Source organism: Armigeres subalbatus, chromosome 2 (genome assembly GCF_024139115.2).
Source record: "Armigeres subalbatus isolate Guangzhou_Male chromosome 2, GZ_Asu_2, whole genome shotgun sequence".
Lineage (NCBI taxonomy): Eukaryota > Metazoa > Arthropoda > Insecta > Diptera > Culicidae > Armigeres > Armigeres subalbatus.
Window position 1 is genome coordinate 273,151,274 of NC_085140.1, and position 12,519 is coordinate 273,163,792.

The 12,519-nt window shown below is 43.7% G+C and overlaps 1 protein-coding gene across 1 annotated transcript in view; it reads right to left on the bottom strand.

Annotated features, from left to right (window-relative positions):
• Positions 1-12,519, bottom strand: part of LOC134212255 (vesicular glutamate transporter 1-like) — a 68,561-nt gene that overhangs the window by 22,254 nt on the left and 33,788 nt on the right. Inside the window, 5 exon segments of the mRNA XM_062689944.1 lie at positions 1,652-1,837; positions 1,901-2,086; positions 2,197-2,279; positions 2,282-2,660; positions 2,716-2,949. Of these exon segments, the coding sequence (XP_062545928.1) occupies positions 1,652-1,837; positions 1,901-2,086; positions 2,197-2,279; positions 2,282-2,660; positions 2,716-2,949 (1,068 nt within the window).

The window sequence follows — 12,519 nt, forward strand, 5'->3', positions numbered from 1 at the left end:
GTACATAACTTTTGATAGAAAAAACATACACCTGAGATTTTCGGACACAATGCACAATATAAGCCAAGCTTTTCATCGAAGTATTAATATTCAAAATCGGTGGTTGCAAACCTGGCGGAAAAATGGTTTTCAAAAACAAATCCAAGATGGAGGCCAAATTCAATATGGCTGCTTAAATTTTTATTATTGCAAATTGAGGATACAATCTTCATCTTTCCAACGATGTGCTGATCTCTATGATCGGTTGAGAAATGTTGGAGTTATGACAGTTTTGGTGAGTCAAGAATTGATAAAAATCGAAGGGTCCATTAAAATGATTTCGTTAGTTATAACGAGGGGTTCATCTTTCTGAAGAATTTAAGTCGGATTCTTAATATACTCACCGAAAGCTTTCAAAAGAATGTAAATTTAGGCATTTCTAAGAACCTCGTGCAAATAGTGGCCCGGTTTCATCGAGAATTACTCATTGTATTTTTATTCGGGTAGTTTAATATATAAAACTATAATATAATATATAAAAAAATGAACTAAAATTCTCTCATTGAATTTGTTTTTCTAGTTTTTATGAAAAAAAAATGCAAGCGCAATGTTTTGTTGGAAATACAGTTTTAATGCTAATTTTTTAAATTTAGGCTAAATATTTTTTCAGTGCATATTTTCTTTAACAAACAAGTTTTTCTCTATTTGGAATGGTATTGGAATTGGATTTTTCAAAGACCATTCTAGCAAATCACTCCTAACTCTTAAAAGTGCAATGTTGTTTTAAAACAACAAACCGAGAATGCGTTTTTTGTAAATAAATTCAATAGTTATTTACCTTAAAAATATTTTCGCCTTGCGTCTTTAAGGGTTAAAAGATAATGAACTCAACATCAGCGGTTTTTTTAAGCCAACTGAAAATGTGTGCTATGTTCCATTCAAATCAATGATGATCGAATTTGATGCAAGACCTATTTTGATTGAAAACGGTCTATACTCATTCGTAGGCCTCATCACAAAATTCACAAGAAGCGACCACATAAGAATCGATCCCACGCTAAACACAAAACAATGACATCCAGATTTTCCTTTTGAAAAAAAGCAAGCGAAGTGTATTAAAACGTTTTAGAGTCGACTCGTGATAAAACTTTTGCTCAAAGATTATGTGAAAAAAAATCTCGCCACATTTTTTCGTAAAAATACTTAACAAAAACTTAAAAGTGGGAGGATTTCCATCTCACACATAACCACGGCATCACCGCCCACTGTTTTCCGTTCTTGCCACACAAAATCTCTCGAAATCGAGAGCGAGTGGGTTGGCCACCGTTCCATCGCAAAGACTGTGATTTCCATTTATGAGTCGTTTATGCGAGGGAGTCCCATTCGCTGCTACTGTTGTTCGCATTTTCGAGCTCTTCTGATTTATTGTTGAAAATCATCAAGCGTAAAACATCATAACAAATTTAATTTATCTGAAATGGGATGCATCGGGACGGGGAAATAAAGAGCTTGTCGGCTGGAAACGGGATAACAAAAAGGTGGAGTTTTGTTCGCATTCACTTCCGAAGGGGGAAAAGCGTTTCCAAGCAATATAATTTGACGTTTATGAGTTTCAACTGACTTGAGCTGAATTGAGTTAATTTTGCTCCGGGAAAAATCGTTCCACACTCACCTGTCCCCTCGTTAGATGATCGATCGCAATGGGACATATCAGACCGGCAATGGTGCCGATGCCGTTGGACATTCCCATCAGGATACTGGCGTAGCGGGGTGCGATATCCAGATGGTTCACGTTGTAGCCGGAAATGGCGAACCCACTGAAGGCGACGCCTAACGTTAGTGCCGTAACGGCTCCCATCTGGAGAAAAGGGTGTTTGTAAAGGGAGTTGAAATATTTCGCATTCTTGCGAGACAAACTTACAGGGCTAGTTGAGTGCGCCACTACTAGGAAGAAGAATCCTTCCAAGCCAAAGCCACCGCAGTTGAATAACTTTCTCACGTTGGTTGTCGTCATTATTCCGGACTTTCGCAGGTAATCGGCTAACATTCCTCCGAATGGCACAATAATTGTCATCAGTAGATGTGGCAGTGCTCCTAAAATACCAGTCTGAAAGTTGAGAGCGGCGTTGAATTTACTTTATTCGATTTTATTTGTATCCATTTTCACATTTTTCGTCAATTACCAGCCTCTGAGAAGTACAAACTTGTAATGCTTACCTCTTCGATTTTGAAATCAAACGAATGCTTAAGATATGCGCTTTGATACAGTACGAGTAGATAAAAGTTCCACGAGCGGCAAAGTTGGCCACAATGATGGCGTACACCGGCATGGACGAGGCCATCGCTCGCCACGGTGTGGTGGAAATTTTCGGCATCGGCAGCGATACCGAGTCTCCGAGGGATTTTTCGATGTATTTCAGCTCCTTGAGCGAGATGGTTGGATGCTGTCGCGGTTTCTCGAACGACAACCACAGCCAGAAGCAGTACCAGATGACCCCGCACAAGCCATAGAAGAAGAACGGCGCGTGCCAACTGATCCAGCCGGTCAAGATACCGGACATTGGCATTCCTATCACGACACCGGCGTACGAACCACTGAACGCCATCGTTGCCAACCGTGATCGCTCCAGTGGAGGGGCCCAGAAGCGCCAAATACCGTGGCAAGCAGGATACGTGACACCCTGTTTGAAAGAGTGGTATAAATATTTGAATCACGAAACATGTTCAACAACTTACCTCTACCAATCCCTGCACCACTCGAACCATAATCAATACAACAGGGTGCAATGCCATCGCTCCCGGGACGAGGAGGTTGAGAAATGCTGAACATGCGATTGCCGTACCGAAGATTCGATTGGCTGGGTACATGGACGCGAGGAAACCTCCCGGCACTTGGGTCACCAGATAGCCCCAGAAGAAGGAAGAATCGACCGCACTCTCCATGGCGACGGTCCAGTTGTATTTGACGGTCTGAAGAATGAAATAAATGGGTTGAAGTTAATCATTTTTTACAGCAATTGTAAATTGATTGATTTGTGGTATCTATATAAAATGCGCGCAACAATTTTAAAGACGTATAACAAATTGCATTTTGGGCAGAATAGATAAGTGACTATAATTTTTGATGATTTTCCACAGGCCGTTGAAAAGGTTTTACCGCGAAAATTTGTTAACCAGCCTGGCGAACCGAACAACAACTGAATCTATTTCTGAGAGCGGCCTTTGAAAGGCGTGTCGAAGTTAATTTATGTGATATTATGTCGAACTTTATTGTAATGTTTTTGCTGTGAAATACCACACAGGCTTTTATGCCAAGCGTTGTCGAAAGCTTTCGAGAACAATACCATAGGCCATGGCATAGGTTTTAGTTCTCCATGCTATTGAATTATTTGATATAGGCTAACAGCAAGGTCAGCTGAGATCTCCTATTCTTCTGAGTTAAAGTATAAACGATGTCATGCCCATTGGCTGCAGCTTCCTGTTAGCAGCTTGTTACGGCAGTAACAATAATAGACAGTATCCGATTTCTTAACTCGTTTATTCAGGGACGGTTAAAAAATTCCTATAATGAAATTTACATCGGTTAGGTTATTTGATTATGCGGCATATTCTATACATACGTTTCATGAGTTCAAGTAAACTTAATTTCCCGTGACCTGAATTCGTGTATGGGACTTGCTAGGGGCACAGCGATGTATCTAGGGTACTTAAGCATTAGATATTAAGTACATTTTAGGTTTAAGTAGTTTACCTTTGTTGCTTAGAAAATTAATTAAGATTCCTGGATAAATATGGGTTTTGTAACCTCAATCCGAGCCTCGATCTCGGTAGAGAAAATCTAGAAATTAATTTAATAATTGGCACAATTCATAATTTCTACAGGGCTTCATATACCTGCCAATTCTAGTTGGTACAGATTAATTGCACAAATTACGGTGTATTTAATAACTTAGAATAACAAATTATAAATGTTGAAGTTCACGTTGCGATTTCATGATGTGCACATTAGTTTGTGTTTACGATTGCTGACAATTCCCTGACAGCGTTGTCATCTTTGGCGCAAGTTCTGAAGTCCAGGTAGACACTTCGCTGATAACACTGTGTAGGTGCTGTGACGTACCAAGTTTGTACTTAACATTCTCCCCCCCCAGTGGTTGGACCCTGGTCCGGCGCACTTGTATTTGCACCTACATCAAGTACCGCTAGATTAACTGCTGATCTTTGAAAAATCCCTCCAGAAGTCTGCACAGTTGCTTGTCGGACTTGACCATCCTTGGCGAGTAGCGTAGCTAACACTCTCCCCTTTGGCCAACAATTCCTCGGTTGCTTGGGATCGACGACGATGACTATATCACCAACCGAGATAGGTTTCACTGGTGCAAACCATTTGGTCCTCCGAGTGATAATCGGGAGATACTCACTAATCCAGCGCTTCCAGAAATAGTTGGCGAGAACTTGCGATGTCTTGAACGATTGCCTCAAAGCAGCTTCACTGGCATCGAATGGCACTAGAGGCTTGAGTCCGTTGGAGGATCCTACCAAAAAATGATTGGGAGTTAACGCTGGCGATGATTCATCCTCTATTGGCACATGTGTGAGTGGTCTGCTGTTCACTATGTTTTCAATTTCTATCAAGCTGTTCCTAAGAACTTCGTCTCTGGGTAAGCGAGTTGGCTGAATCTCGTATAGGACCTTTTTCACTGATTGTATCAGCCTTTTCCCACGAGCCACCCATATGTGGTGTAGCTGGAGGATTGAACACCCACGACGTTGACGGTGTTGTGAACTCTCTCATAATAGACTCTTGGTTAATCGCCGCTAAAGATTTCTTTAACTCCTTTTCGGCACCGATGAAGTTAGTGCCTCTATCACTGATTATTTGCACAGGGACACCGCGACGCGCAAAGCAATTACGCATAGCCATAATGCACGAGTTTGTGTCAAGACTGTGAACTAACTCGATGTGTATGGCACGCACTGTAAGGCATGTCACTAGAACTCCCCAACGCTTTTCGATACGACGTCCGACTACCACTTGAAAGGGCCCGAAATAGTCAATTCCGACGTATGAGAAGGGCCGGATGAAATCTGCTAAGCGTGCTTTGGGAAGGTTCCCCATCGCTGGTGGTGTTGGTTGCGCGCGGCGTACTTTACAACGCTGACACTCAGAACGGACCTTTTTGCATTCCATACGAAGTTTGGGGATGTAGAATTTCTTGCGTGCCTCGTTGACAAAAGTTTCGTGACATTGGTGATGGTACATTTCATGTATACTTTGGAGCACCAACTTTGTGAGTGGATGCCCTCGTGGTAATATAATTGGATATTTAGTATTGGTTCCGACATACTCACACGCATCGATGCGACCATGAATACGTAATATTTCATCGTCATCAATAGTAGGGCTAAGTTTGAATAGCCGATTACTTTTCGGGAGTGTTTGGTCACCTGTCCTAGGAGCTCTCAAAAGGGCCATTTCATCAGCATACACGTCCTCTTGTGCGCGCTTATAGTGGAACAGCTCCGCTTTCAGAAGTTCTGTGCGCGTTAATGGGCCAACAGAAAGGGGTTCACCAGAAATTTTGCGTTTTTAGATTATGTGGGAAACCTTGTCACTAAAGCGGTTACTCGTCTCAAATGATTCCAATTAGAATATGCTTCTGGTTGTAAGCAATCACGAAGAACTGGAACTGCTGGATGATCCAGCATGCACCGTCGCACTTCTGAAGCTGTCGTGTTTTTAGAGATGGTTCCAAGGGCCAGGCTATACTTGGTCTCCAAATGAACGATGGTCCTCTTGTCCATCTGCTTTCTGCATCGAACCTTGGTTGTCGTTTACACTTCGTGCCTTCGTCCGCTACGTTTTCTTTGGTTGGAACATACCTCCACTCCGCGATATCAGTGTGCTCCAAAATATCGCTCACACGATATGCAACAAATGTTGAGTATGCACGATGGTCTGAGCGCAACCAGCACAGTACATCTACAGCATCTGTCCAGAAATAACGGTGTGCGATACGAATGGAAGGTCCTTCTTGGATGCTCTTAGCGAGGCGGGTGCCGATTACAGCCGCTTGAAGTTCTAGGCGCGGAATAGAGACAAATTTAAGCGGCGCAACCCTTGTTTTGGCACCTATTAACGCACACTCAATATAGTCAGCTTGTTCAACCCGTAGATAAGACACGGCACAATAACCGAGTTCGCTCGCATCCACAAATGTATGCAGTTCGATGTGCATTAGTTCGTATGATGGTTTAGAGATATAACAGCGAGGAATTCGTACAGACGCAGCTCGCGGAAGGTAGCTCAACCACAACTTCCATTTACATATGTAGGTGACAAGATTCAATCGGTTCGTCCCAGGTTACTCCTGATCGCCAAATTTCCTGTAGTAACAGTTTCAATGGCATGAGAAAATTCGCAATCAGACCGAGAGGGTCGTAGATAGACATGAGCATGCTGAGTATTTCTCGCTTAGTGGGGTGTTTTGTGCCAGATAACAGGTCCACATGGCGTTCTGTGCGAAGTTTGAACTGAAACTGATCTGCTTCAATGTTCCACCACATTCCCAATACTTTCTCTATGGCGGTTGCTTTGTTGAAGTCCAAACTTCTTTCGGGGGTGTCACTACCGTTCAGTGCCTGCATGACTGCTGGAGAGTTGGAGATCCAACCTCTCATGTTAAAACCCCCTTTTCGGTGAATGAAATGGACTTCCTTTGCCAGTTGTATAGCTTCCGCTTCAGAGTTAATGCTAACTAGCATGTCGTCCACATAGTGGTTTTTCCGAATAGCTCCGACTGCTGTAGGAAGTTCTTCCGAAAAACGATTTGCGTTTTCATTGATGACGAAATTTGCACTACTAGGCGAGCAAGTAGCGCCGAACGTCATGACGGTCATAATGTATTCATCCGGTTCACTTACATCCATATTGTTCTGGAACAAAAATCGTTGGCTTTGTTGATCCTCTTCACTTATCTTGACACGGTGGAACATTTCTTCGATGTCTCCGCATAGAGCGATTCGGCGCTCACGAAATTTATACAGTACGAATGGCAGAGGTTCCAGGTGGTCTGGACCCTTTAGGAGTACGGAGTTCAGCGACGTGCCAGCTACAGCAGCAGCGGCATCCCAAACGATACGAACTTTGCCCGGTTTATTCGGGTTGAAGACAGGAAAATGGGAAGGTACCAAGTACGATTGCCACGTTGCCGTATTTCGTCAGACGAAAGTTTGCGGATATACCCTTTCTGCGCGTAATCGGCTATCTTCTTCTTCAGTATTTCACCTAAGGCTGGTTCACGTGTCATTCTTTTCAAGAGGCAATCGTGGCGTCTAAGTGCCATAGCTTTGTTGTTCGGTAATCGTATGTCGTCATATTTCCATAGTAGGCGCGTAGTGTATCGACCACATTCAAAGTGTGTATTAGAACGTAGGATCGCCATAGCACGCTCGTCTTCTACCGATAACAGTTCCTTTGTCGGTGCCGTAATGCCTACGTTGTCAAGGGCGAAATAATCTTTGACCGCGTCGTGCAGCGTATCTTCTCCGAAGTTTGAGTGCAAACATATGTGGAAGCTGTAGGGTGCGGTTACTGGTTTGGGGTGATCATCTGAACAGGTTCCAAAGATAGTCCAGCCAAGACGTGTTCTAGTTGCGATAGGTTCGTTTTCTCTACCCTCACGGCTATCCAAAGCATGACCGAGCCGGATGTTGTTCATTCCAATAAGCAGTCGGGGACGAACATTGAAGTAAGATTCAACGGATAGCCCTCTGAGGTAACTATATCGTTTACGCAGTTTGTTTGCGTCGAGTGACTGTGTTGGTAGTTTCAGGTCCTTTACCGTAAATACATCAGGTAGTATGTACTTATATGTTTTGTTACCTAATCCGGATACTTGGAGTGAAACTCGCTCGGTAGAGTTTTCAAAACGACAGTGATCGGCAGTCCAACGGATGCACAAAGGATGTTTTTCACCATGCAGGTTCAAATCAGCGGCTAAATCCTCTTCGAGTAATGTTATGTCGGATCCGCAGTCCACGAATGCGTAGGTATGTACTGTGTTTCCGTTGTGATGTAGAGCAATAGGAATATATTGAAACAACACCGATTTCTCGTTTACAGTATTACAGTATTACAGTTTTGTTGGGTAAAGTTGATGTTGGTTGTTGGGTTTTCACCTACATAGGATTGTACAGGATTCCTAGCAGCGCCGTTGAATGCTTCGTTGCGTTCATTATGTAATAGACGATGATGCTTGTAGGTGCAGCCATTTTTGCCGCAGATGTCATTGCATCGACAAGGTCCTCGATGCGTTCCAAGGCAAGTTCTACAAAGCTTGTGTTCGCGTAGTGTAGTCCAACGATCGGAATGGTTCATATTTAGAAACTCTGGGCAAATTTCAGTAGCACTGCAAGATCGTTCACAAACGACACAGTTACCTCTCGGTCGTTGTGGCGATACATACCTTTGTTGGTTTTCGGTGTGGACGTTTAGAAATCCATCCTCTCTATGGCCACTTCGACGGGATCTTGCATCGTTACAAACAGACGTAGCAGGCGACATCGTGACTGTACTTGCTGCTTCTGCCATGGTATATAACCAATCGCTGAACTCTAAAAGTGATACTGTTCCAAGCCGTACCCGGTGTGTCGCCCAATTCAGTTTAACCATTGTTGGCAATCGCTCCACTAGGCCTTGGAGTAGGGTGATGTTATATAGATGCTCCTCAAGTTGCAAGCTTTCACGGTGGCAACCATGTTTCTCACTGCGAGGGCGAAGTCTATGAGCGTGCCGAGTCTGTCTGCTCTAGGCGCCGGAATTTTGTTGATCTTTTCGATAAGGCTGTGAACTATGATTTCCGGACGACCAAACAACATTCGTAGCGTAGCAAGCGCGTGTTCCAAATTAGCCGGTGTAATAACTGGCACTTGACTGCCTCCAGTGCTTTGCCGCGAAGACATCGTTGTAACCGGACCATGTTCTCTTCCGGCGTGTATCCGCATAGTTTGGTTGTATTTTCATATGTAGCGATAAATAGTGGCCATTCCTCTGGCTCGCCACTATAAACGGGTAACTCTTTTGACACTGCATGACGAGCAGCAATTTGGCTAGAATTCAGCAATGCTGTCTCGTTCGCTCCTCTTGTACCTTCAAGGAGATGGAGCTCGGGTGCGATGGATGGAACTGGTCGTAGTGGAGAGGAGTGGCATGGTGGATTGTAAAACTGTCATCCGAGTGAGAGTGTAGGATGATTCGCGGTTCTGGAAGCTTCCATCATTAGCTGGTATTTTCGCATAAGATATTTTCGCTCAATGGCACGTTCTTCTTCGAGCATTTTAGCTGCAAGTCTACTGATAACTGGAGAGGTTGTGATGTTTGAGCGGGTGCGACCGGTGGGGCCAATTTTCGAGGGCCGTCTAATTGCTCAGTCTCCTGAGGCTTCGAAGCTTTGGACGTTGCACCAGTAGATTTGGATGGCGGATTTAAGGCATCTGTTTTCGTGCATTTCAGACAAACCCAAGAATGGTTGGCGATATCGTCCGTCACTCCGACGCATTCGAAGTGGTACCATTCGTTACATCGGTCGCAGCTAACCATATGGCTATCGTCATCGGATTGACACAGCGGACAGTTATGTTCGGGTGGTGCAAGCGGTGCCATATTTCAGTCCCACTTTGATTTGCACGGGAAACGAATTTTTTAATTTGTTACGGCAGTAACAATAATAGACAGTATCCGATTTCTTAACTCGTTTATTCAGGGACGGTTAAAAAATTCCTATAATGAAATTTACATCGGTTAGGTTATTTGATTATGCGGCATATTCTATACATACGTTTCATGAGTTCAAGTAAACTTAATTTCCCGTGACCTGAATTCGTGTATGGGACTTGCTAGGGGCACAGCGATGTATCTAGGGTACTTAAGCATTAGATATTAAGCTACATTTTAGGTTTAAGTAGTTTACCTTTGTTGCTTAGAAAATTAATTAAGATTCCTGGATAAATATGGGTTTTGTAACCTCAATCCGAGCCTCGATCTCGGTAGAGAAAATCTAGAAATTAATTTAATAATTGGCACAATTCATAATTTCTACAGGGCTTCATATACCTGCCAATTCTAGTTGGTACAGATTAATTGCACAAATTACGGTGTATTTAATAACTTAGAATAACAAATTATAAATGTTGAAGTTCACGTTGCGATTTCATGATGTGCACATTAGTTTGTGTTTACGATTGCTGACAATTCCCCTGACAGCGTTGTCATCTTTGGCGCAAGTTCTGAAGTCCAGGTAGACACTTCGCTGATAACACTGTGTAGGTGCTGTGACGTACCAAGTTTGTACTTAACACAGCTTTTACTTTCTATCGTTAAATGTGCAAAAATGATCCATAAAAAACGAAAAACGATCCGCAAATAACATTTCATTGTTCCATAAAACGCTAACATACCCATTAACAAGTTCCGGAGTTTCCATAAAGAATTATTTTAACACCATTTTACGGCAAAACTCAAAATTCAAAAACCATACAGTTCAGCCGATTTCTATCGGATTTTCAAGCAATCTTCTGGAATCGATCACAAAATTCCTATAGTTTTAGGAAACGAGGTCAATTTTTTGTGGAATGATCATGGTTTCGGATATATTCCGAGGAGTACTGGGGTTACCCCCTCCCGGAAAAAATTACCAAAATGCTTTAAAATCCAGCTTGCGACATAGTTTTGCTAAACAAGTACACTGTAGTACATTTCGATCTATTTGGCCACCCTCCGGATACTTCCAGGGTCTTGTTCCCTTGAGGAAGCGGTAAATTTCGTTCAATCATGCAACCCATCTTGCGACATGTCAAACTTCATGAACAAAATAAGTACACTTGAGCAAATTTAGACGGTTTTCAATCCAACTGGCCACCTCCCTGATGTACGATTTTGCAAAATAAGTACACTTAAGCACATTTAGACGATTTTCGATCGAACTGGTCACCTTCCGGGTGTTCCTAGAACCTGGGTCACATCTATCCTGAGCTGTTGGATGGAATCCTTAACTTCTCTTGTGGTGGGGGCTTGTTGGTTTCCATCATCCGCTGAACTACTGGAGTCGTCTCATTACTCATTACTGGAGGCCTTCATTACTTGTAATCTCAGCACTCAGTATCTGCTGTCTCCGTCTCGGTCTATAGCGTTCTACGTTCTGGCGGGTTCCTTGCTATAGCGCAACCATTCGCGCTGCGTCCTTCTCTTACAACTTCTGTCAGCACTCTTCCCCTAGTAGCACAATTTCGACTGATTTAGTTGCAGCAACTCGCATATGACTCAATTTAGTTCCATTTGAGTTACCGAAACTAAGGGTATGCGACATTCCATGTCGAGCTACCGTGCGAGACAGTCGTCAGTCTTGTACCTCCGGGTCCTTGTTCGGTTTTTTCCTCGTCGTTCTTTCGAGTTTTTACCGCTTGTGTCAAGTGAAGGATTTCTCTTAGCTGTGACAAGGAAGCGGAGCTTATTTGCGAAGCAATTAAGTATCCGTTAATTGAGTTTTCGCGCGTTTTCTGCAAAACTCGCGTGTTTGCAAAGCCAGCGTCACCGTGCGCATCAGCCAAGCCAATCTTCATCGCTTCATCGCTGCCCCCCGCACGCCGTCGTCTTCCGTGGTGTGCAGGTAGACAGCAGCAAACGTTGATCGGATCATCGCCATCAGTGCAGCCCAAGCCATCCGTTCGCAGTGTGCGGTTGGTGAGAAGAAGACCAACACATACGCCTCGGGCGTCGTACCACGTGCTATCGTCTAGTGCGTACTGCAGCAATCGTAAGTAGCCGTCGACGCAGCAGCAGAAAGCTAAGTGTTTGAAATTTCCCCTCGTTGTCTCCCTATTCTTTACCATCTTTATCGATAAGTTATTATAGTCTGTAGTTAGTTTTTGTTTCTTCCATTCCCCTCCCTGTTAGATAAATAGTTATTTTTGTGTTATTTTTTTTTTACTCTCCCTGTGATAAGTGTTCTTTAAATAAGTGTGTGTGTGTGCCTCGCTGCAGCGGGACGCTTGGTCTCCGCAATGCACGAAGGCGAAGGCGGTGGGGGTTCGTCGAATTCCCTATCCAATGACCCTTTGTTGCATTCTGGTGTTCCATCCCAGAGTAGAATGGAAATAAGCAACACTACCACCATAAGTCCAGTGAATAATGGTACTTCTCCCCTCACGACCCTCCGCCTCAAGGCCTACCCTCCCGACTCTAGTGGGCCATATGTTGTTTTTTCCGACCCAAAGGCAAACGCTTGAATTTTAGTCTGATCAGCAGAGATCTGGAAAAGCGATTTTCGTCTGTCATGACCATTGACATGGTCGGGTCCAGTAAGCTCCGTGTCACGGTCAGTGGTCGCAAACAGGCCAACGAGATTGCCACCTGTGAGCTTTTCACTCTCGAATATAGAGTTTACTTACCGTCAGCAGCGTGCGAGATCGCGGGGTGGTGACGGAGGGAGTATGACATGCGACGATTTGAAACAAGGTTTCGGTCGTTTCAAGAACGCTTCT